Source organism: Nicotiana tomentosiformis, chromosome 2 (assembly GCF_000390325.3).
Source record: "Nicotiana tomentosiformis chromosome 2, ASM39032v3, whole genome shotgun sequence".
NCBI lineage: Eukaryota > Viridiplantae > Streptophyta > Magnoliopsida > Solanales > Solanaceae > Nicotiana > Nicotiana tomentosiformis.
This window is the reverse complement of record NC_090813.1, coordinates 16,539,115-16,565,561: the sequence shown is the minus strand read 5'-3', so window position 1 is coordinate 16,565,561 and position 26,447 is coordinate 16,539,115. Positions and strand designations below refer to the sequence as shown.

The following is a 26,447-nucleotide window of genomic DNA, read 5'->3' as shown; positions in this document are numbered from 1 at the left end:
TATAGATCTGAGCATCAAATCGAGTTTAATCGAACTTTGTTATAATGATAAAGAATGAGCCAATTGTTTGTGTTGAGTCTTTTAAAAGACGGTCAAAAATCTAATTTTATGATATTATAGTAGAAAAAGGAGGGTAATTTTGACATCTTCAGAAATTTAGAGGGAACTTCATTACGTGAATGAAATACTTACGGGGTGATGTTGAAATAAACGTTCTTAAAATAGGGAGAAAAGTTTGGTTTTCGAAACTTTAGGACCCAAAACAATAAACAAAATCCTTTCCGGTTCTATTCTAACGAGCCCTCAAACTAGATAATCCCACACCGACCAAAAGCTTCTGTGTTTCCCCGTTATATTACGGAGCTCAACATCTCAGTTCGTCCCTTCGGGGACATCCGATAAAATTGGAACGATACAGAGAAGATTAGCATGGCCCCTGCGCAAGGATGACACGCACAAATCGAGAAATGGTCCAAATTTTTTTTCCCCTTTCGCCGGCAAATGTTCATAAACTATTCGGAGCTTTTTTTCATCTATTTGGTTTCATGTTTCCCCAAATTTAGCTGACGGCAATAGGCGTATTATTATGCCCTAGTTTGATTATTTAGTTTTTATCATAATTTTATTGGGAAATTCACTCATATTACATCAGGAACATATATGACTCCATGATCTCTGTTCAATTAGTTTTCTATTAATCATATTGATGCATGTAATGCAATGGTTAACTTGAAATTGATTATCTTTTGTCCCCCATTATGCAATCCCCCATCCACTAACCAAAGCAAATTTGTTTGCTATTCAAAATCAACAAATTTCATAGATTCATTCTACTATATTTAATCTACTTGCACATTGAGCCGCTTTTTGTGCAACGGTTTTTCGCCGTCCTTCTATACTCTTTAAGTTAAGGAAGCTCGTCCAAATTGTTGGTAAATTCCTTTATGAGAATTCTCTCTGAAATGAAGAAACTACAAATACTAATTCGTAGCTATTCTATGTCAAGCATGTCGGAAAGTATCTATGTTCTAAGCTACTGTGCAATGCTTTTCAGTTAGCTTTTTCTCATCCAGTAACCTTCGTGTCATATAAGCAACCTTTTTTTATTTCTTTAAGAATGGCGTGTTTCCTTTAAGCGAGGACATTGAAGGAGGAGCCTTCCTAAAAGGGACTCCAATGAAGGTCCTGGGGTTGTTTGAATAACACATGGTTCTTTCGTATGCCTAATTGTTATCATAGCACCTACAGATATGTGAAGGATGGTGAGACAAGGTACTGCGTTGTTTGTTAATGTTTGTTGATCTTTGGGTGCTTTGTAAACTGCTTTACTTCCTTTTTTTATAAGTGGAATTGCTGACCTACGTTGTATGAAAGATTGAGATATGATTGTTTTCTGAAGTCCTCTGTATTAAAGTTCCTTGACTTTTTAAAAATGATGTCTCTCTCCTAGTAATGTGGCAGCATATAAATAATTATGCAGTTCGTGGGATCTATTCCTGATTCCCAGAAGATAGTGAAAGGTGGTTCAACAGATAGACTGCAAAATGACAAGACAATGGTACCTAATGAACTGAATTATGAACTTACAAAATTGATTGTCTCTTCGTTGCAACCCATTGGCAAGCTACTAGTTCTTTCTGTCGAAAATGGGTACCACATGTACACGAGTTTTCTGCATCCGAATAGCATAATTAACATCTCCTAGAGCATTTGTGATGCAGTAGGAATTCTTTATCCTTGCACATCTTGTGTTTGTTGTTCTATTGTATATGTGTTAACATCAAAATGTCTAGATGGCTAATATCATGCGGCATATGTTATTTTAAGGTCAAACAAAATGGATTAGGTTCTATTTACCTTCCCCCATAATCCCCAACTCCATCCCTAGTGATTCGATCTGATAGAAAGGTGAATTAACTGTGTTTCTCCTAATTCTTAAATTCTTTTTTTATCAAGTGAAGTGAATTGGGGTAGAGCCTGAATTGCTGTTAACTGAATTTTTATATACAAACAGCGGATACCAAAAGGTAGACCAGACTCAACTGGTCTGCTTATGTTTGATCCTTCAACTAGGCCAAAAGGTTAATTGGGCAAAAAAGTTGCTTTAGTTCTCTAGCATCAAATCATAGATGATAAGTCACAACCCCATGGTGCCCAAGTCTTTTCACAAAAGAAAAGGAATCTTACTCATCTAAGTATATAATATGAAGTTAATTGATGGCAAGATCCTTATTTCTATTGCTAAGCTTCTTACAAATAGTTACACCTTTTTTTAATCTCACGCTTAGAGATAGAGGTTGAAAGGCAACAGCAAAATAAACTAGATAACAAATATATAAATAAACCTTGGAAAAATATTTGAATTAAATCGGGATACTTTTATTGAGTATGAGTGAAATGAATTGCTAGTTGTTACATAAGCTAAGAGCGCATTCCCCTTTACATATGAAGCAGTGAGAACCGAGCCTTCAAATTAAACAGATTAGAAAAATATCCAATGCTATTGTATTGCATACAGAGAACTGGCTTTGGCGAGGAGTAAATGCCTAACAACAGAAGACTTATCTCTAACTCGTGAATGAATCTTGGAATGATCCCTTGTTACTGCTGCTATTGTTTCTTCTCCAAACTTGAATTTTGGGACTATAAATCATTTCTTATTGAAGAGCGTATGCATCAGGTTCTCCAACGCCTCAAGAGTCAGTTGAAATCCATCCGAATGAAGATACGAAGCCCTACCAGAACACAACTCTTTGTGCTCCACACTGTTTCTGCATATCAAATTTGAATGGACTGTCGCCGTAGCCACAACATGCCTTCATCAAAGTTTTCATTTTGAATCCCAGAAAGCCCATGGATTTTTAGAATAGCTGTGAATGCTTTGTAGTAATCTGCATATATGATATGGACTTCAGGGTATTTTAATCGCAGCTCCTGAATAAAGGTGATTATTGTGAAGCTTCGAGAACATATTCAGTCCCCTGTGGCATATTCTGTTTTTGCGAATTGGATCACCCTCACAGAGTCCAAAAACCAGGAAAGCAGCCCACACGAAGAATTTCAGAGACCATAATTGTTTTACTCCAGGTTCATTGATGAGCTTTTCAACTGAACTTTTAATAGTCTCCACCACTTCAGGCACAAGATGAGACATTTCACATATAGATTTTCCATGTAAGAATGCATGCTTGTAGTCATTGATGCCGAGTTGATCCATAAAGATAAGTGCTTTTGAAGAACCTTGTTTCTGCCACAGTCATTGAAAAAAGGTACAGTCTTTATAGAAGAACTTCATAAAGGTGACAATCGGTGATAGGTCATGAGACTGAGGTGGTGGTGGGATGGCATTCTTTAGGAAGAAAAAGGGCATGATTGTTGCGCAAGGAATTGCAAAACTCAGTCCAGACTCGAAGTACTCAGTGCCTTGTTGTGGAGAAGGCAAACTGAGGGTTGCAGCAATTTGATCAGGAGCTGATGATGAAGAGTTGCTATCCCCGCGGGACCATCTTCCTTCGCCAAGGAGAAAGACGGAACAAGGAGACAAGACTGGACCAATAGCACGAGCAACAAACAATGGCTGCTGCAAAAAAAAACCATAAGCAAAGAAACTAAGAGCTCAAAGAATATGAGAAGGAGCAAGATTGATGCAAAACCAAGTCTGTTATGCAAAACCTTAAGGTGGCCTTAGGGTCACCTGTTTTTATACAAGTCTGGTGCTTAAGAATTATAGTAAGTAGCTTTCATTTAGGAAAATACCAAAGTAGTTGCAGAATGGGATTTATTTTCTCTTTTTTTTGGTGGTAATAAAAGATTTTATTTAAAGGGATTTATTTCCTAGTTCTTTCTTTTTCCATCTTTTATTGCAAGTTTCTTCGCTTTTGCAATAAATCCAGGTTTATTTTCTTATTCTTTCTTTATTCCAAAGTAGTTACAGAAAAAGGAACATTTCTGAAGTTCCGCTTCTCGAAGGATATGGAAAGTGGAAATGCGTTTTCTTTTATTCAAACAACCCAATAAGTTTTTGAAATATTAGACGTTGAATGTATAATATATGCATAATTAATGTATTGTATGTGTATAATCAATGTATAATTTATGTATATGGCTAAAAAAAATAAACAATTAATATGCCGGCTATTTGTGTGATACCTAATTGTTTCGAGCTAATATTTTATACATTTGAGAAAAATAATGCCAAGCAAAGAAATTATACAATCACATAGGCATTAGAAACAAAAAATATTGTTATAAATATATTATATTACGGATGTTCATTTAGTACTCCGTTGTAAATCAACTTCCTGAAAAAGCTTATCCATATGAGACTTCGCCGTAAATATATTTATCTATTTAGTACTCTATTAGAAATAAGCCCCCTGAAGAAGCTTATCCTTTTGGTACTCTATTATGGATAAATATTACCACCGGTAGAAGATTATTTATATCTGGTACAATGAGCTTATCCTTTCGGTACTCCGTTATGGATAAATATTACCCCCGGTAGAAGATTATCTATATCTGGCACAATATCAGCTTACAAGCAGCTTGGTGTAGCAGCTTACACAGCAGCTTACAAGCATCTTACACAACAACTTCCTTTCTTCTATAAATAGAGGAGATTTCAGTTCATTATGTACATCAGTTTGAAATTGAATAATATATCAGTTTCTCTTTATACTTGTCTTTACTTTACAGTCTTTATTTTATAACACGTTATCAGCACAAGAATCTGCCATCTCGAGCAAATACTTTGAAAGTATCAGAGGTACGAACTTTCTTTTTCTAAATAATGTCAAATCTTTCTAAACTTGAATTTGTAGCCCTGGATATATCGGGCAAAAGCTACATGTCTTGGGTGTTTGATGCTGAAATTCATCTTGATGCGATGGGTCTGGCAGACACCATCAAGGACAAAAATCAAGCATCAAACCAAGACCGTGCCAAAGCAATGATATTCCTACGCCATCACCTTGATGAAGGCTTGAAAATGGAATATTTCACTATTAAAGATCAGTCATACTGTGGAATAAACTGAAAGATAGATATGATCATCTGAAGATGGTCGTTCTTCCACAGGCACGCTATGATTGGACTCATCTAAGGCTACAAGATCTTAAATCTACAAGTGAGTATAATTCTGCTATGTTCAGAATTATTTTCCGATTGAAATTATGTGGTGATAATATTACTGATCATGATATGTTGGAGAAAATTTTCACCACTTTTCATGCCTCGAATATGCTCCTGCAGCAGCAATATCGAGAGATGAGATTCAAAACGTATTCTGAACTTATCTCACATCTTCTTGTAGACGAGCAACATAATGGGATATTAATAAAAAATTATGAAAGCCGACTTACTGGTTCTTGTCCATTCCCTGAAGTGAATGAGATGAACTTCCACCAAGCTGAGCGTGGAAGGAGTCGTAGTCATGGTCGTGGTCGGGGAATAAACTCTAATCATGGTAATAATAATGCATCAAAGAGCCCTCCTCACCACCAGCAGTGAAAAAGGAAGGAACAAAAGTATGAAGCGGTGCGAGCAACAAGGGCAAAAAATACATGTTATAGATGTGGAGGAAAAGGGCACTGGTCACGTACCTGTCGTACGCCATAGCACCTGGTTGAACTTTATCAAGCCTCCCTGAAGAAGATAGAGAAAAATGCTGAAGCAAATTTTATTTCTGAAGATAATTTAGACTTCATGCATTTGGATGTAGCTGATTACTTTGCACTCCCGGAAGGAGAAACAAGTCATGTAATCGGTGATGAATCTGTAAAAATGTAAATATTTTAATTTTTGTTGTTTGTAATAGATAGTATGGTTATGTAATTGTTGTACATAAATAAAAGTTATGCTTTGATAATGATATTTACTATCATATTTATTTTGTTTATATCATTTTGAAGAATATGGATAATCCTCAAATTATGTTTGGATCAAAGACCAATCATGAAGATATTTGTGTAATTGATAGTAGAACAACACATGCCATATTCAAAGATCAGAAATACTTTTCTATTTGTATAAGGAAAAAATAAATGTTTCAACAATTTCTGGTAATATAAGTTTGATTGAAGGCTCCGGAAGAGCCACTATATTTCTGTCTAAGGGAACAAAACTTATAATAGATAATGCATTATTCTCCTTCAAGTCCCGAAGAAACTTGATGAGTTTTATAGATATCCGCCGAAATGGGTATCATGTTGAGACGATAGATAAAATAAATATGGAATATCTTTATATTACAAAGAATGTTTCTGGCCAGAAGTGCATTGTAGAAAAGTTATCAACTTTATCTTCTGGCTTATACGATTCAAAGATTAGTACAGTTGAAGCACACTCTATCGTAAACCAGAAGTTTACTGATTCAAATATTTTTGTGCTTTGGTATGTCCGTTTGGGGATATCCTGGATCAATAATGATGAGACGAATTATTGAAAATTCGAGTGGGCATCCATTAAAGAACCTGAAGATTCTTACAAATAATGAATTTTCTTGTGATGCTTGTTATCAAGGCAAAATGATCACTAGAACATCACCAATGAAGGTTGGCATTGAATCCCCTGCCTTTTTAGAACGTATACATGGGGATATATGTGGACCTACTCACCCATCAAGTGGGTTGTTTAGATATTTTATGGTCCTAATAGATTCATCTTCAAGATGGTCTCATGTGTGCCTACTATCATCTCGCAACCTGGTGTTTGCAAAGCTATTAGCCCAAATAATTCGATTAAGGGCACAATTCCCAGATTATCCTATAAAGGCTATTCGCCTTGATAATGCTGGAGAATTCTAATCTCAAGCTTTTGATGATTATTGTCTATCAGTTGGGATAAAAGTTAAATATCCTGTAGCTTATGTTCATTCCCAAAATGGCCTTGCAAAGTCATTTATTGAACGCTTGTAATTGATAGCAAGACCACTACTTATGAAAATAAAATTACCCACTACTGTTTGGGGCCATGCTATCTTGTATGCAACATCACTTATCCGTTTCAGACTGACACATTATAATAAATATTCTCCGTCATAATTAGTTTTTGGTCATGAATCAAATATTGTCCATCTACAAATTTTTGAATGTGTTGTATATGTGCCAATAGCACCACCACAGCGCAGTACGATGGGCCCACAGAGAAGGTTAGGAATATATGTTGGGTTTGAATCACCCTCTATTATTCACTATCTTGAACCGTTGACGGGAGATTTATTTACTGCTCGATTTGCAGATTGTCGGTTTGATGAAACAAATTTCCCACAATTAGGGGGAGAGAAAAAGGAAATCAAAAGAGAAATTGTGTGAAAAGTTTCATCATTATCTCATTTTGATCCACGTACCCCTATATGTAATTAGGAGGTCCTGAAGATCATCCATTTATAAAATATAACAAATCAAATGCCAGACGCGTTTACTGATTTGAAAAGGATATCTAAGTCACATATCCCTGCAGAGAATGTGCCTATATGAATTGATCTCCCTGCATGACCATCTACTAGCATGAGAGCTAGTGAACCTAAAGCACACCTGAAGCGTGGTAGGCCTTTGGGTTCTAAGGATCGAAACCCTCAAAAAAGAAAATCGATAAATGATCAAAACGATACTGTGAAGAGATCTTCTGAAGAGACCCAAGATCTATTAGTTCTGAGATTCCTGAAGAAATCAATGAACCCGAGACTCAAATGAGTGAGAAGCTTTTAAATAGTTCTACTGGTGAAGGGATTAATTTAAATCGATCTGAAATAATAGTGGATAATATTTTTACATATAATGTTGCACTTAACATTATGCAAGATAGTGAGGATCTTGAACCCCGATCTATCGAAGAATGTCGACAAAGATCTGATTGGCCAAAGTGGCAAGAGGCAATTCAATCAGAATTGAACGCATTTGCTAAAAGAGAGGTCTTTGGACCAGTAGTCCAAACACCTGCTGGTATAAAACTAGTTGGTCATTAATAGGTTTTTATGCGAAAAAAGAATGATAAAAATAAAATTGAAAGATACAAAGCTCGCCTTGTCGCACAATGATTCTCACAACGACCTAGAGTCGATTTTGATGAAACATGTTCACCTGTTATGGATGCCATAACATTTCGATATCTTATCAGTTTAGCACTACATGAAAAGTTTAAAATACATCTAATGGATGTAGTTACATGTTATCTGTACGGTTCACTTGATAATAAAATTTATATGAAAATCCCTGAAGGATTTAAAATGCCTGAAGCAAATTCAAAATCTCGGAAAATATTTTCAATCAGATTACAAAGATCTTTGTACTGTTTAAAGTAATTTGGGCGCATGTGGTATAATCGCCTTAGTGAATATTTGCTGAAAGAGGGTTACATAAATGATGTTATTTGTCCATGTATTTTTATAAAGAAAATAGCATCAGAATTTGTTATACTTGCTGTTTATGTTGATGACATAAATCATGTTGGAACTCTAGAAGAGCTCCAAAAGGCAATTGAATATCTTAAGAAAGAATTTGAGATGAAAGATATTGGAAAGACAAAATATTGTCTTGGTCTGCAAATTGAACATTTAGCAGACGGTATCTTTATCTATCAATCTACTGACGAGCGCAAAACACACACTTAAATTGTGCTCGCTAGTCAAAGATAGTATAGTATAATATCGTATCCACAGGGATTGGAGTTAAACAGTATTATCGTAGTTTGTAGCTAGATTGCTATCCAAGATGATCAAAAATTTAGATTTATGTGGTTAATACTAAAATTAATTTAAAATCTAGAGATAATTGACTAATGACAATCGAAGCAAGGTCTAAGCAAAGGAAGATATCAATGGGAGAAAATGGGGTTTTGATAGGATAGGTGCAAGATAATTGTTTGGAATTTAACTCTAGATAATTCACTTCTAATGTTCAAGTGAGTCACTAGAATTCACTTAATTATCAGTACAACTGTTTAGTAGAAACTCCTCTCTTGATTAAGTCTCAACCTCTCAATATGAACCAATTGAAGCACTGTGAAGATATGCAAGAATTCGTAGTGGATCGCTCTTTAGGAAATCTCTTTCGATTATTCTCCTAACTAGGTTTAATCAATGATTCAACTAGCCTCTTTTGATTATTTAGAAGAATCTATGAACTCAACCAACAATATAATGCAAAGATATCACAAGTTATGCCTCTTTTGATTACAAGAACAAGTGAATATAGATGCAATAATTAAATCTTCTAAAACGATTCAAATACATAAAAAATAGAGTTATAATCCACAAACAATCATTAATACACCAAATCCATCAAAACCCAAAAGGATCTACTCCATAGACATGGAAAAGTTCTTCACAAATATAATTAAAGTATAGGAAAACATAGATTCAATCGAAACTCGGATCTTGAGTGAGGAAGGAATGATAAAATCCTTGTGCTTGTGTTCTTCCAACTCCTCCTTAGCCTCCTTGGCCTCCTTAGGTCGAACATCTGTCAAAAGTTCCGAAAATGGTATTTTTCCCGTGTATTTAAGCCATCCCCCAATAAACCTCGGACGAAAATACCCTTTTTAGCGGAAATGGGACGATACTCTAACAAATTTGTACTACCGCGCCGCATGCCGCGTCGCACCATGCGACGCGGTAGTGGATATTTCCAGTACGATTTGCAATTTGAGTTCTAGGCAGAATTTGCACTAGCGCGTCGCACAGTGCATGGCATAATGCGTCGCATTAGTGCAAATTTCTCAGAGTACGAATTTTGCTTCGATTTTGACATCCAGACTTGGTCCTCAATCTCCGAACACGATCCCGGCTTAATCCCTTGGGATTTTACTCAGACTTCAAAGCTCCAAATCTTTCGAATTAGCTCCATAATATCTACACTGCTCGGAATCACTCCTACAAGGCATAAAACACACAATAAGTGCAAAACACTAGCGATTAAAACTCAAACTCAGTTAAAGTGCAGTAAATTAGAGTGAAATAAACGACTAAAATATGTAATTATAGCCTACCATCAACACCCCACACTTAAACCATTGCTTGTCCTCGAGCAATCAAACTATACTTTATATAGACACGACCTTTTTAAACAATTCTCATAACTCATCCCACCAAGAGTGATTAAAATAGATTAAGCACAATATCGTAACATCCTAGCCTCAAGATTTGACTCAAAAGCACCATGCATTATTTATAACCTGCTCACTTACTCTAACACAGAGGTCAACGACATTACCTTTCCTTCGTGAATCAAGTGTCCTCACACAACAATAGAGAGTAGTTCCAAAAATAATAAAGTTTAAGAACAGTTAGGAACTCAAGATAGAAAGAATTCACTTACTCTCAGAAGTAATATTCATGTGCTACACAAGACGTACCACAAGCTTGCCCGTAATATATTACTCTACTAATTGAGCTCATTCAGTCAAGGATCAAGTATGACTTTATTTGGTTGTAATGTAGGCTGCAGAACAAGTATGATACATTTGGATATTTGACTACACCTCCCTAAGCACTTTAATATATACGTTTCATTGTTCAAAACCCCACACTTATGTCAAACCATAACTTCACCCTTACATCAATATATGTGAACTCCCAACTTCTTTAAGCACAAACACATTAAGAATTACCATAAATCAATGAATATTTGCACAACAATGCAACTATATTTTTTTCAATTCAGGCTCTTATTATTTTTTTCAAAATATTGCACATTTCTCCTTATTTCATTAGTTCCACTCAAAAACCAACCAACACCCACACTTTAACTTTTACAAAGTTCATAAATTTCAAGTGCTCGCGACATGTAAAATGGGTAAGGCTTGTAATGTGGTTGCCAAAGAAATAAGATTATAGGCTCAAAGGGGTTAACTAATATATATAACTATTAGGTGGGTACAACATATAACTGGTTCAACAAAGAAACACCTATATCACTTTCAAGACTGAATAAAATTACGATTTTGCTTTGCAAACACACGGGACAAGTTCTAGACATCAAATGTAATGCATAAAATACACGAAACCTCACACACATACATGGCACATAACTCACTCAAAATCGAACTCACCAAGACACTCTAGTCAAAACAGTTAAGCAAAGTTAAGATCGTACCATTTAAGATGCTTATACAAGAGTTAAACAATTGAGCCTACGCATCATAACTAAAGCACTTACTATTCTCAAGGCATAATACAGTCAAGAGATATTGCTTTCATTTCAAATCACAACACAAGGTTTCCAACTCCTAAAAAATAAAACTAACTACACCCGGTTCAAACAAAACCCTTGGAAAAGAACCGCGGCACAAAGAAAAACCGAGGGAGAATTATTAGACTACCTAAAAAAATAATATATTATTTTTTTTCTCGACTTAATCCCTCAAGAAACCTGTCGAATGACATCCATCGTCGGGAAAAATCAAAAAATTTTAAAATTTTCAATCAAATGAATTACAAAAAAAAAAAGCACAATAGACATTTATACATTCCTTTACATATATACATCCCCACCCCACACTTTAAATTGTGTCATGTCCCTATGATACACAAATAAAAATAAAGAGGTAAGGACAACTTCCTTGAACATCTAGTCGGGGTTTGAGTCGAAGTTGGGCTCCATCCCTCGCGCCCGAACTAGTGCACTCATCCATGCAGATAGCTTCTTCTCAGCCTTCTTGGGGTACACCCCATACTTATTTTTTTCACTCCCTGCAGCCTTCTCTGTCACGCCCTTCACTTTCCACACCACACTATCACCTAGCTTCTCCCTTTTTACCTCTGTTTCTACATCCATCTCAAAAGTTACAGTTTTCTCGCCCACTCTAAGCATGAGTTTTCTATCATGTATATCTAATATTGCTCTACCCGTTGCTAGGAATGGTCTTCCTAGGATGAGGGGGGCCTCCTTGTTCTCTTCCATATTAACCACTATGAAATCAACATGAAATACAAACTTATCTACCCGAACTAAGACATCTTCAACTATTCCCTCGGGTATTAGAGTCGTTTGGTCTGCCAGCTGCAAAGATATTGGTGCAGAACTTATCTCTCCAATCTCCTTCTCCAGTTTCCTGTATATAGATAGAGGCATTAAATTAATTGAGGCACCAAAATCACATAGAGACTTATCAAAATTAGCAGTGCCTAAAGAGCAAGGTATGGTAAAACTCCCTGGATCTCCACACTTTTGTGGGAGTTTGTTTTGCAATATTGCACTGCAATGCTCTGTGAGCTTGACCACTGAGGTCTCTTCTATTTTCCTCTTCTTTGTCAGGATCTCCTTCAAGAACTTGGCATAAGCCGACATTTGTGAGAGCACTTCTGTGAATGGTAGGTTTACATGAACCTGTTTCAATATATCTAGAAATCTCTCGAACTGCTTATCCAGCTTTTCTCTACTTAGCTTTTGGGGAAAAGGAAGCACATGCATATACTTGCTAGCCTCAGGTTCCTCCCTTCTCGAGTTTTCTTCCTTCTTCTTTTCGACACCTATTTTCAGCTGCTCCCCCCTTTCTTTTTCATGTCTCACATGTTTGTGGATTGGGGTGAGATCTTTCAACATTTGTCCACTTCTCAAAGTTACAGTATTCACTATTTCTTTGGGATTTCCTTCTGTATCAGCCAGGAGTGTTCCTGGGGCTCTCTCAGACATTAGAGTAGCTAAGTGCCCAACCTGTCTTTCCAGACTTCGAAAAGATGTACCAAATTCTTTGATAGCTGCATCATGGGCATCAAGCCTCTCATCCATCTTGATAATGAAGGTCTTCATAAGATCTTCCATGCTGGGTTGATTCGACTGTGGAGATTGATATTGTTGCCTCTGCTGATTTTGAAAACCTGGAGCTCCTTGTTCCTGGAATCTGGGATTGTTTTGTTGCCACGCATTTGCAGTACCCCCAGGTGAACTCCATGAAAAACTGGGGTGCCTCTGACACATTGCATTAAAATTATAGTTTCCTACAACATTCACTTCCTCAGTTGAGGCTTGACACTTATGAGTAGGATGTCCTCTTCCACATATATCACAAGATGCGTGGTATACATTTTGCATCAAAGCTACAGTTAGCTTTCGTATTTCTTTAGCCATAGCATCAAGTTGTACTTGCGCAGATATAGTAGCATCAACTTGGTGAACACCAGTTGATTGTCTTCTTTCCACACTATCAGAAAGCCACTGATTAGCATCTTCGGATAACTCATCAAGAATTGTAAATATCTCCTCTGGAGTCTTCTTCATAAAGGGGCCTCCAACTGCATTGCTCAATGTTCTACGCGAGGTCGGTGTCAATCTATCCCAAAAATCCTGGAGTTTCATCCAGAGTTCAATTCCGCTATGTTGACACCTCCTAACTATCTCTCTCATGCTTCAAAAACAGTTTCATTCTCTTTCTGGAAGAAGTTATGGATTTCTCTTCTAAACTTGACCGTCTTAGCTGAGGAGAAATATTTATCAAGAAATTTTCTGGTCATTTCCTCCTATGTTCTAATTGATCCATTTGGCTAGCTTCGAAGTCACTGCTTCGCATCATCTTTAAGTGAAAAGGGGAATGCCCTTAAATACACTGCATCTTGTGACACCCCATTGTATTGAAATGTGTTCAAAATCTCCTTGAAGTCCATCAGATGCGTGTTTGGATCTTCGTTCATCTTTCCTATGAAAACGCAGTTGTTTTGAATGGTTTGAAGCAAACCTTGCTTCAACTCGAAATTATTGGCTGCAATTGGAGGAGGTCTAACACTTGACAATCCTTGATTGTAGACTGGTCTGGCGTAGTCACCCAATGCTCTACCAAGCCTTGGTACCGCATTCTTGAACTGGTCTTCAATCAAGGGTCGATTTAGATTGAATCTTCGACCCCTATTGTCTTAGACAGTTTCCTCAGCAGCTCTATGGGCTGCCTCAACAACTATCCTTGCAGTTGCCTCTACCTCATTATCATCGTTATTAGCCATGTGTTCTTGGTTTGAAGGTTGCCCCAAGAACCTTACGGTAAACTCTTTCTCCTTCCTCAGTTACCGCAAGTGTTTTTCCAATTTCGGGTTGTAGGGTATTACTTCTTTACAAGAAAATCATGTCATACACTACAGACTTAACCTGTTGCCCTGCACACGGAGGAGAAACCCGTGAAGAACAAAATAAAAGTAAAAAAAAAAATCCTGAATTAGCACTATAAATTATTTCAAACACTATTGATTGCCAATCCCCGACAACGACGCCAAAATTTGACGAGCGCAAAACACACACTTAAATTGTGCTCGCTAGTCAAAGATAGTATAGTATAATATTGTATCCACATGGATTGGAGTTAAACAGTATTATCATAGTTTATAGCTAGATTGCTATCCAAGATGATCAACAATTTAGATTTATGTGGTTAATACTAAAATTAATTAAGAATCTAGAGCTAATTGACTAATGATAATCGAAACAAGGCCTAAGCAAAGGAAGATATCAATGGGAGAAAATTGGGTTTTGATAGGATAGGTGCAAGATAATTGTCTGGAATTTAACTCTAGATAATTCACTTCTAATGTTCAAGTGAGTCTCTCGAATTTACTTAATTATCAGTACAACTGTTTAGTAGAAACTCCTCTCTCGATTAAGTCTCAACCTCTCAATATGAACCAATTTAAGCACTGTGAAGATATGCAAGAATTCGTAATGGATCAGTCTTTAGGAAAACCTCTTTCGATTATTCTCCTAACTAGGTTTAATCAATGATTCAACTAGCCTCTTTTGATTACTTAAAAGAATCTATGAACTCAACCAACAATATAATGCAAAGATATCACAAGTTATGCCTCTTTCGATTACAAGAACAAGTGAATATAGATGCAACAATTAAATCTTCCAAAACGATTCAAATACATAAAAAATAGAGTTATAATCCACAAACAATCACCAATACACCAAATCCATCAAAACCCAAAAGGATCTACTTCATAGACATGGAGAAGTTCTTCACAAATGTGATTAAAGTATATAAAAACATAGATTCAATCCAAACCCGGATCTTGAGTGAGGAAGGAATGATGAAATCCTTGTGCTTGTGTTCTTCCAACTCCTCCTTAGCCTCCTTGGCCTCCTTAGGTCGAACATCTGTCAAAAGTTCCGAAAATGATATTTTCCCGTGTATTTAAGCCATCCCCCAATAAAACCCGAACGAAAATACCCTTTTTAGCGGAAATGGGACGATACTCTAATAAATTTGTACTACCGCGCCGCATGCCGCGCCGCACCATGCGATGCGGTAGTGGATATTTTCAGTACGATTTGCAATTTGAGTTCTAGGCAGCATTTGCACTAGCGCATCGCACAGTGCATGGCATAGTGTGTCGCATTAGTACAAATTTCTCAGAGTACGGATTTATCTTCGATTTTGACGTCTAGACTTGGTCCTCGACCCCAAAAACGATCCCGACTTAATCCTTTGGGCTTTTACTCAGACTTCAAAGCTCAAAATCTCTCGAATTAGCTCCATAATATCTACATCGCTCGGAATCACTCCTACAAGGCATAAAATACACAATAAGTGCAAAACACTAGCGATTAAAGCTCAAACTCAGTTAAAGTGCAGTAAATTAGAGTGAAATAAGCGACTAAGACATGTAATTATAGCTTACCATCATTTGCCTATACATAAAGGGTCTTAAAACGCTTTTACATGGACAACGCGTACCCATTGAGTACACCAATGATTGTTCGATCACTTGAAGTGAATAAGAATTTGTTCCAATCTCCAGAAGAGGATGGGGAACTCCTTGGTCACGAAATACCTTATCTTAGTGCAATTGGTGCACTTATATATCTTGCTAATACTACAAGGTATGACATAGCATTTTCTGTTAATTTACTAGCAAGATATAGCTCTTCTCATACACGGATACATTGGAACGAGATTAAGCATATATTGCGATATTTAAAGGGAACACTTGATATGAGTTTATTTTATTCTAACAAAGGTAGTGCAGATCTTGTTAGTTATGCAAATGCAGGTTATTTATCTGATCCACATAAAGCTCGAACTCAAATCGGGTACGTGTTTACATGTGGAGGTACTTCCATATCATGGCGCTCCACAAAGCAATCTATTGTTGCTACTTCTTCAAATCATGCTGAGATAATAGTTATTCATGAAGCAAGCAGGGAATGCGTATGGTTGAGATTAGTGATTCATTTTATTCAAGGAAAATGTGGTTTGGAATGTGATAAAAGATCCACAATTTTTTACGAAAACAATGCTGCATGCATAGCCCAATTAAATAGAGGATTTATAAAAGGAGATAGAACAAAGCACATTTCACCAAAATTATTCTACACACATGATCTTCAGAAAAATGGTGACATTGATGTGCAACATATCCGTTCAAGTGACAATCCGGAAGATTTATTCACTAAATCTTTGCCAACTTCAACTTTTGAGAAGATGGTATACAAGATTGGAATGCGGAGATTCAAATATTTGAAACAAGGTTTTCATCAAGGGGAGTAAAATATGCGCTATACTCTTTTTTTTCTTACTAAGATTTTTCCCACAGGGTTTTCCTTATAAGATTTTTAATGAGACAATTAGTTATGCGTGTTACTAAATATGTGTACTCTTTTTCCTTCACTAGGATTTTTTTTCCACATAGTTTTTTCTAGTAAGGTTTTAATGAGGCACATTATCTTTTAGTGAACATTCAAGGGGCAGTATTATAAATATATTATATTATGGATGTTCATTTAGTTTCCCGTTGTAAATAAGCTTCCTGAAGAAGCTTATCCATATGAGACTCCACCGTAAATATATTTATCTATTTAGTACTCTATTGAAAATAAGCCTCCTAAAGAAGCTTATGCTTTCGGTACTCTGTTATGGATAAATATTACCCCCGGTAGAAGATTATCTATATCTGGTACAATGAGCTTATCTTTTCGGTACTCCGTTATGGATAAATATTATCCTCGGTAGAAGATTATTTATATCTGGTACATAGCAACTTACAAAAAACTTACACATCAACTTACACAACAACTTGGAGTAGCAGCTTACACAACAGCTTACAAGCAGCTTACACAGCAGCTTGCAGTAGCAACTTACAAGAATCTTACACAGCAATTTCCTTTCTTCTATAAATAGAGGAGATTTCAGTTTATTATGTACGTCATTTTGAAATTGAATAATATATCAGTTTCTCTCTATACTTATCTTTATTTTACGGTCTTTATTTTATAATAAATATATAGTTTTGGGTGTCTTTCTTTTTGAAAATAAGGTACATTGATATACACAAAACAGTCTATGCATTTTCAATGATGACTGATCATAACGCCATAACAAGTAGTAGAAATATACATGTAGTTATAGGAAAAGGCTGGATTATTTACCGTGAAAACTCTAGTTGCTTTTTGAAGGACGGCACATTCTTTGATCAAACTATTCTGGTAATTACAAAAAAAAAGTTACAACTTCCGTTTTAATTTATGTAAATATATTTCCTTTTTACTATGATTTATTTATATATTTAAAAATAATTTAATTTTATGCAATGATTTATAACCACACAAAATATTTGTTCTTTATTTTATACTACAAGTTCAAAAATCTTATTTTTTTTCTTAAATCCCGTACGTTCACATAAATTGAAACTGAGGAACTATTTTTTAATTATTAGAATAAGATAGTAGCTTTTTTCTTTTAATGATTGTTATATTCTCTATATCTATGTGGGAAAAAAGGAAACTGTTAATATTCGTTCAAGGCTTCAATCAAAGAGCACTACTCCAAATCATTGTTTCCTTTTTGGTAACGAAAGTAATACTCCCTCCTGACTCATATTAATATTTGTATTTATTAAAAATATTTGTCTCTAATTTGTTATTTTACAAGTTTAAGATAAAATTAATTATTTATTTTTTTAGTAATAATTGTTCAAGACAGAGATAACACATAAATAGAATAAATATTCAATAAATAGAAATTATATGTAAGACATAAATAAAGTAAAATAATCCAATCACTTTCTTAATTAATACTATTTGTTAAGGGGGCGCGTAAGAGAAACATGTGACATACACAGTATGTGATAAGGAATTAACCAAGTAATTCGGGGGCGACAAATACAAATATAGATGAACCACAATCCCCTTCTTTGAAGCACAGAATTTCAAAAGGAGTGAAACAAACACTGTAACGTAGTTAAGATGCTTCTGTGCTCACCTTCTTCCATTTCTGCTCACAATCTTAGCAGAAACAGAACCAGACCTTCGCCTATCAATTCTATGGCAGTTGACAGAAGCAGCTCCCGCGTTGCCACAACTGCTTCGCAGCGGAGAAACGGCACGTCAGCTCTCGAAGCTCGCATCTCCCTCGTCATCGCTCTCGCCTCCCAAACCTCTTCTCTCTCTCAGAAACGTAATTTCTTCACTCCATTTCCTAATTCCTCATTTTAATCGGATTTTAAGCATTTCTCTCCCAATTCTTTTTTTGATTTGTTTAAAACATTTCGTCCAGTGCTTCCAGGACTCTTTTAAGTCAGATTAGAGAACTTCTTAGAAAAGAATTAATTTAGTTTAAGAGACTAATTATTTACCAGTGTTGGAATGAACTTGTGCTTGACGGCTAAAGCGGAACGGATATAAATGATTCTATGTAGTCCTCTGGCTAGTTTAGGAATGAGAACCTAGTCAATTGACTAATTGAGTAATTGCTACTTATATTGTTAAATTTTTTATTGTTCGCAGTTCTGACGGAATTGGCTGGTGAAACCGCGAAATACGTGTTACCGAAGAGGATATTCGAAAGTCGGACTTTAGAGGAAGCTTTGATGTCTGGTATTCTTTCTCAATCTTTTCTATGATTGTTATATCCTCTATTTTAATAATAATGAGAATTTAGATGGTTAAAAATAATGACTAGCTCCCATCGCTGTTATCTTCTTGAAGTGCCGGATCTGGAGACAGTGAAATTCAATGTTTTGAAACGCAGTGATCAGTATGAAATAAGGGAAGTTGAGGTATTTTCTCTATGATTCTATTTATAAACTACTAATGTTGTCATTCCTTCTTTTTTTTTCCCAGTAGAGTCTAGATTTGTATGCATCCATTCTGCAACTTTATCGGGGGAGTGGTTCCAGACGAGAGAGGAGCAATATTTGACGGGAAAAAAAAGGTTTAAACCTTCATTAAAAAAATGTTGAAGATAGAGGGCAAACTTGTTTTGAGAACACCTTTAGAATACTACTTACATAGATACAAATATTAGGCAAAGATACGTTTATTATATTTGTTCACACCAGCTAAATTCTCAAACAAAGATTAATCCTTTAGTTAGAATTTCTTGATATATGGTGATTATGGTGAAGTAGAATGCTCCGTCTCTGAAAGTAATCAAGGGTACTAATACAAGAAAGCATTAGTTGGTAAAAGTTACTAGGCCATGTAATTAGATACAAGAGACATTTGTGCAGATTTTGTTGTAACTTGATTCTACATCTTTTCTCAAAGAAATGGGCCTTAGTTCATATATGTGTTTTCCCTTATTATGGTCATTAAAAAAAAAAAAATACAAGTACCTGGGGATTGAAAATGCAATTCTGAAAGGTACAATACATATGGAAGTGGAACTGGCACAACTGGAGACTGATAGTTATAGTGGGGAGTCAGCATGTCTATCAATAAGAAAGAAAAAGAAATAAACGAACCTGAAAGAGATTTGGTATTCAAAAGTATTTTGGAAAAGAATGAAATTGACAGAAATAGACTAGTGATCACAAATCAGGAGTTTCCTCAATTTTGAGGAACATGTTATTGACTCGGTGTTAAAACATGATGAGAAAGCAGAGGTGCCAGTTTTTTGAAATAAACATATGATGTTCTAACTTTTGGTTTGATAACCTAGAATTAAGCATATCATAAGCTCTTTCCATGAACATTAAAGCCCTGGATCCTGATACTTGAAAGTCATTCATTCACAAATTGTTTTTTGGCAGATCTACCTTTGTATTAAAATTGAATTCTGGACCATCAGTCACCCTGTTATTTATGGTGCACATATTTCTTCTTATGTGTATATGCTCTTATTCTTTGCTTTTTCGGAAACAGCCTCTACCCCCGGGTAGGGGTAAGGTCTGCATACACACTACCCTCCCCAGACCCCATACACTGGTTGTTGTTGTTGTATATGCTCTTAAATTCTTGTCCTCAGTTATTCCTAACCTCTCTTAATAGCATTTCTCTTGATTATAGATATGCTGTATTATTAGAACTTTAATCACCGATATCTCTTTATGTTGTCATGTTGATAGTTATTCTTTCCCTTCTTGTCCTCTTAACAATAACTCTGAGTTTTTTATTTTTTATTTTGATAAAGTTCATTATAAACTCTGAGTTAATTTATCTAAAGTAATATTGCGACTTTGAACAGCCTTACTTTGTTGCTGAGGCTACAATGCCTGGGAAGTATGGGTTTGACTTTAATGGTGCATCTCAATCCTTCAACACATTGGCTGAGTACTTGTTTGGTAAGGTAGTTAAAGGTACTTATAGAGAGTCAAACTTAGATCGCCTCCAACCACATTGTAATGGTGGTCTTCTTTGGCTCTGTTCTATTTCTTGGTGATTTCCAGAACACGAAGAAGGAGAGCATGGCGATGACAACACCAGTTATCACTCGTAGAACTCAATCTGATGGGGAGAGGATGGAAATGACTACTCCAGTGATAACTAAACGGGTACAGCTCTTCTACTGGTTGTTCCTTTTTCCCTTTAGTTCTTTTGCAATGTATATTTACTATGTCATTCGTGATATATGGTGTGGTTACTAATATGCTTGCATTTTTGTATGACATGGTGTTACTCAAAATATTAAACTGATAATATATTGAAGTTGAGTCACCACATAACTTGGGAAATGGTAAATGAAGAACTACTCTAAAATGACCACATATCGTCAAATGGAAATACTGACTTTACTACTGATTCTGTTGAAAAGAAACATCGTCTGATTACCTATCACTAGGAAAACATTTAAGCTCTTGATTTAGAATTGATAAAAGATGACATGTGCTTTAGATTGAGATTTGAGGATCTTTCAATTGTATGCTAGGCTTATACGCCAGCGGGGGTACATACAAAACGTAAACATTCTGGTTGCTTAGAGTTTGAATCTGTACTACTCTAAGATAGTATTGCAAATTCTGAGAGAGTGGAAACTGTTAGATTCCAGGTTTTATTATGTTGCATGGATCCTTCAAACGGGTGTGACATGGGTGTGGGTACTTCTTGCAGGTTCTTCAAAGTAGAAAAGAAATGCACGAACTCCTATCAAATACTTACATACACACATGGTGTACACCTATAGGTTTGTCCATATAATGCAGATGTTTAATCTTAGTCCAGAACAAGTGTCGAATGGAATAACAGTCACAAAGAACAATCTTCATAATGATAAAGATTATGGTCCGAATAAAATACACCCCCATATAAATGATAACACATTTTCTTGTAATTCTTAAGTAGATCTCCGAGAATAACATTTTGTAACTTAAAAGACCAATTTTTTGTGAAAATGGGCCCGCCGTATTGATTGGCATCCTATAAGAATTCCTTACTTCCAGAACCTTTGAAACCAGAATTAGTCCATTCTAGAAAAGAAAAACTCAGTTTAGCTTGATGTCTGATCCTATGTTATAGTGCTTAATCCCCCCCCCCCCCCCCCTCCCCCGCGCCGCGCCTCCACCACCACCAACAAACCTAGTAATATCCCACAAGTGGAGTCTGGGGAGGTAGCGTGTATGCAGACCATACCCCTACTTGCGGGAAGGTAGAGAGGATGTTTTTCTAATTTGGAATGTCATGCGCTCATATTTTCACCAAAATTACACCCACTGGAATCTCATTAAGAATTTCATTAGGTGGAAGATCAAGGAAAGTGGAGGATGTCCTTTGTCATGCCCTCAAAGTATGGTTCAGACTTGCCACTACCAAAGGATTCCTCCGTAACTATCAAGGAGGTGCCTAGGAAAACTGTCGCCGTTGTTGCTTTTTCAGGTTTGTGATTTCAGATTTTAGCATGTCAATATAAAGTTCTATTTTGTATGATGATGATATGAGTTGAGCTTACAGAAAGAAGTGAGGATTCATAGCGCCGACCTCAACTTTGTGGGACTGAGGCGTAGTTGTTGCTGCTAATATAAAATTCTAGACAGATTTGCATTTTAAGTTAATTTGAAATTCAATATCCTAGTAATCGGAAAGCAGGGCTCTGTCTCATTGGTCTATGGAAGTAAATCTTGTTTAAGTTTACTTAGTGCTTTATTGATAGCTTCTCTTGTTATGACATGAGAGAATTTTTCATCTAGTTGTATTTTCTGTGTTTTTCCTTTGATGTCCTATATGCCTGCTGTGGTAGATAGCAATTTCCATTCAGAGTTCAAAAGCAAAAACATTTAGGAATTCTATTTTTGAAGTTTTACATCCTAACTTAGCTAGTTTTCTCCCATTCGATTTCAACAAAGGTTTTGTGACTGATGAAGAAGTTAAAGCCCGAGAATCAAGACTCCGTGCTGCTCTAAAGGGAGATGCAGAGTTTCGGGTAAAAGATGGTGCCTCAATAGAAGTTGCACAGGTATATTCGTAGAACCATTTCAATAGTACTTGTAATTCTCCTGGGGAACATATTTTGGCCTAGTGTAACCCCCAAATGACATACTAGTTGTGTGTTTTTTATACTTCTGCTTGCAGTATAATCCACCATTTACTCTTCCGTTCACACGTCGGAATGAGATTAGCCTGGAAGTTGAAAGGGAACAGGAATAGCTAGTCAGTGTGCAGTATATTGCAGATAAATCCGTGCACTGATGAAACCAGAGAAACAAAACATATATGGTGTATATATATATATATATATGTATATATATTTGGTGATTGCTTGACATTTTGGTAACAAGGTTATGTACATGCACAGAAATGTAAGGTCATTTATGCTTCAACTCTATAATAACACGTTGTCTTTAATACTCTTCTCGATCGTCCATTTGAATTCTATTGGGCATATCTTGGGTAATATTATTAATCTCCCGGAAGCTGATCGATGTTTGAATAGCAGATAATATGGTTTTGTCCTGGGATACCTTGGAGCAATGGTAAAGTTGTCTCCGTGTGATCTATAGGTCACGGGTTCAAGCCGTGGAATCAGCCACTGATGCTTGCTTCAGGGTAGGCTGCCTACATCACACCCTACATAACGACAATGCAACAACAACTAGGTATAAGTCTCAATCTAGTTAGAAGTTGCATATGAATTATCAATATTCATACTATGTCCAAATATTTTAATGATTAATCATAAATTGACTAGATTTAAGGTTGTCGTTAACATACTGCAACCATCCTTCTTTGTCATGGTTTGAGATTGATTATATGAGCAAGTACATGCGGAATTTACAATAATCTTTAACTTTTTCAAAATAGAAGAGTTGTAATTGATTGTCAAGCACATCTCAATCTCCCTTTAAGGTAGCCCGAAGAAGTAAAGCTGACTTGAGTTCAAACTTATTAAACCTCTGAATCTCCCTTGTCGCCTGTAGGATAGCACGAAGATGTGAGCTGATTTGCGATCAGACCAATTTTTTCAAATATCTCCGTTAGGATTGAGTTTTCCTTCTGAGTGTCAATCTAACCTTAGTTGTGAAATATCTTTCTCATTTCTATTGTAGTGATGAATTGGTGAGAGGAGCATTACCTTGTCCCAATTTTCATTGTTATTCTACCTTCACTCGAGAGTCCTCCAATTTTCCTTAAAAAATGCAATTTATTATTAGTGGAAACTTTTCATGTGACACTAAATCATGTTCTTATTGTTAGAAACGTGAATATATGCACTAGGGAGGGTGTGTTTATAAAATTAATTTGGCCTTTAGATGTGGTGAAACCATCATTAGGAGCTCTACATCATGATGTAAGGAAGTTGCATACGGTGCAGTGGAAGCTGCTCTAGTAACAGGTAATCCATTAATTTCTGTCCATATTTACCAAATAATATTATGTCCTAACAATTAGCTGTGTGGTGTAGTTAACCAGAAAAGTGCAGGAAAATGCATAACATCTACCTATCTATAGGAATATGAATTCTTTTTTCTTTTTGGTATTACCAATAGTATTCGGAACTCACTAGCTTGCCGCTCCCCATTCAGGGAAAGTGATCCTATGCCTTCATATATTTTTAAATAACTTGATAAACCATTGCGGAACAATATTAGCTTCAACTTAGGTCATGTGCTAATCTCTATATTTTTTGGGATTTCAGCGAACAAAATTACTTGCTACGATAGTTTTTTCTGCATAGAATTTGGGTAGGACCCTAAAATCTTTTCTACTTATCTCATTTCTATTACCAACCAACTTAGTACCTCAGTATTATTTGATGACTTTTCTGGTGTCAAGGGCTGAACTAGTCACTCTCACCCATTAATCTATGGCTGCTGCCAGTCCACTTAGGTTACCTTTTTCTTTTCTTCCCTTACATTACCCAAAGTCTAAGGGCACCCAATGGCTAATACATGAGCATGGTTTTGCTCCACCCTTAAACATAATAGGACAATATATAGTTTCTGTTTAGGAGCCCCGGAGCAACGGTAAAGTTATCCTCGTATAGGTCACAGGTTCGAATCGTGGAATCAGCCACTGCCTATATCACACACCTTGGGGTGCTGCCCTTCCCTGGATCCTGCGTGAACGTGGAATGCTTCATGCACCATGCTACCATATAATTTCTCTTTAAATTTGTCTGGTAAAGTATAGCTACACGCTTAACCTTTGCAGATGACCTCTTATTTCCAATTTTTTTTCGGAGTAGAACTAATATCCCCTCAAGTAATGTATTATTCACTCATACAAGGCGCGAGTGACGAGCGAAAAACACACATAAACTATCTTTACGTGACCATGTCCTTCAAAGAATCAAGGGGAGGTTTTCCAGCAAAAAATGGAGTAAGGTTGAGGACTAGCTGTAGATGAGAATTCCAGACTGCTTCTTTGGTGTGTTCATTCATAATTCATTCTAGTGGAGTATTTTTTATTAACGATGTTAATATAGTAAGTAACAAAGCGCTTTAGAAGTAGTAGCAAGATTGTAAATATATTAAAATGGCAAAATATCTTGGGACCCCCTAAACTTAACATTTTATTTGGTGCATGAACTATTTCTGGTCCTGATTACTCCCCTGAACTTTGCAGTTTATTAACTTTGGCGCCAGAACTTGCGTAGGGGAAATTAAAGTGGAGATATTGAAGAAGACTAGCTACTGAATTTGCAAAGTTTCACTTGAACTAAGAAAACAAGTACTTCTGTTTCTAGGAGGAGAAACTAAAACAGTAGTACCTGTTTTCTTGGTACCTCTCTGGTTCTTAGCATCTTACTATAGTTGACTATAGTTATATTACAAGTTTACAACATGGGAAACTAAAACCCAAAGAAGACTAATAAGCTAGTATATAAAAGGCAGCCCGATACACAAGGCATTCCGCGCTCACACATGGTCAGGGGAAGGGCCAACCTAACCTAATGCAATCATTAGTGCCTGCTTATACGGCTCGAACCCATGACCTTTAGGTCACACGGATGCAATTTTACCGTTACTCCGAGGCTTCCCTTCACTAATAAGCTAGTATAATTCAGGTATACTATCTAAAGCAGGCTTCCATCGTATACAATGATCATTGTCATCATCAGTGAACTCATCACTCTTGATTATCTCAATATTGGAGTTGTGTTCTTTCTGAAGTGGATATTGAACCATTCCATCAACTGTTAATCCTCCTCCTTCACTCAAAAGAGCCTGCAACTCTTTCTTACTAATGACAAGCTTAATCCTTAAAACCTGATCTGAACCTTTTTTGCTACTTTCCTCAACTTCTTCTGCAAAAGTGACCTTCTTTTTGACAGGCACTTTTGTTGGTGGCTCTTGTACTAGAGGCAACACTTCATTGTCTTTCTTCACCAGAGGTTTATATTCAAGGACTTTCCCATTTGTTTTCATTACTTTGACAACCTTTTCTTGCAAAACTATGCAATTTCCCATTGTTTTGCTATATGCTGTGTTTGATAAGGAATGAGGAACTTATGGAATGCAAGTACAAGTTTGGTTTTTGAGTAAGCTTGTTTAGAGCATACCAGTGTTCAATTTATAAGGAAATGAGATACAAGAATGCCCCTAAGATTTCTGATAATTATGGAAAAACCTTAGCACTTTGGACCCCATATTGTTGATTTTGTTGTTTGTGCAACTGAGGTGATCATGATTTCTGTGGAAGATCTTTGTTCACACCTTTCTAATATATGCAATTTAATAGCTAGGTGAAAGAAGCAAGTCTGCTTATTTTCTTGTTTTTACCAAGTACTAAATATAAACGTGTTAAGTACTGTAATTACTTGTCAATGGTAAAATGATTATCAGAAAACTAACTTATAAAGTATAATGGATTAAC

At 36.1% G+C, this 26,447-nt stretch overlaps 3 protein-coding genes, 1 long non-coding RNA gene and 1 other non-coding gene across 7 annotated transcripts in view; 3 read left to right on the top strand and 2 right to left on the bottom strand.

Annotated features, from left to right (window-relative positions):
* The window catches only part of LOC104118046 (heme-binding-like protein At3g10130, chloroplastic), a 49,954-nt gene extending 26,972 nt beyond the window's left edge, over positions 1–22,982 (top strand). The window contains exons 2-9 of one of the 2 annotated variants that reach the window (XM_070195026.1): positions 18,124–18,375; positions 18,705–18,794; positions 18,906–18,976; positions 20,386–20,487; positions 20,588–20,692; positions 21,875–22,010; positions 22,478–22,587; positions 22,704–22,982. In XM_070195026.1, the coding sequence (XP_070051127.1) occupies positions 18,165–18,375; positions 18,705–18,794; positions 18,906–18,976; positions 20,386–20,487; positions 20,588–20,692; positions 21,875–22,010; positions 22,478–22,587; positions 22,704–22,778 (900 nt within the window). In that variant the 5' untranslated portion in view covers positions 18,124–18,164 and the 3' untranslated portion in view covers positions 22,779–22,982. Of the gene's footprint in view, positions 1–18,029; positions 18,376–18,704; positions 18,795–18,905; positions 18,977–20,385; positions 20,488–20,587; positions 20,693–21,874; positions 22,011–22,477; positions 22,588–22,703 lie in introns of those variants that run through there. The other variant, XM_009629218.4, reaches the window with a different exon arrangement.
* LOC104119445 (uncharacterized) lies at positions 304–3,826 on the top strand. Of its 2 annotated transcripts, XR_691444.4 has the most exons (3): positions 304–470; positions 1,117–1,272; positions 2,681–3,826. It is a non-coding gene; the product is annotated as an uncharacterized lncRNA (long non-coding RNA). The 2 variants fall into 2 exon arrangements; XR_011413707.1 differs by lacking the exon at positions 1,117–1,272.
* On the top strand, positions 380–482 carry LOC117273240 (U6 spliceosomal RNA). The gene has a single exon (XR_004503232.1). It is a non-coding gene; the product is annotated as a U6 spliceosomal RNA (small nuclear RNA).
* LOC138904398 (uncharacterized) lies at positions 11,565–13,340 on the bottom strand. The gene is made up of 2 exons (XM_070192900.1): positions 12,324–13,340; positions 11,565–11,966 (listed from the first exon to the last, which is right to left on the bottom strand). Exons 1-2 carry the CDS (start codon positions 13,338–13,340, stop codon positions 11,565–11,567), a joined length of 1,419 nt encoding a protein of 472 aa, XP_070049001.1.
* Positions 22,983–25,117: 2,135 nt separating the features above from the next.
* On the bottom strand, positions 25,118–26,194 carry LOC104118045 (uncharacterized). Its single transcript, XM_009629217.4, has one exon. The coding sequence runs from the start codon at positions 26,039–26,041 to the stop codon at positions 25,625–25,627; it is 417 nt and encodes a 138-aa protein (XP_009627512.1). The 5' UTR covers positions 26,042–26,194; the 3' UTR covers positions 25,118–25,624.
* Between the last annotated feature and the right edge of the window lie 253 nt (positions 26,195–26,447).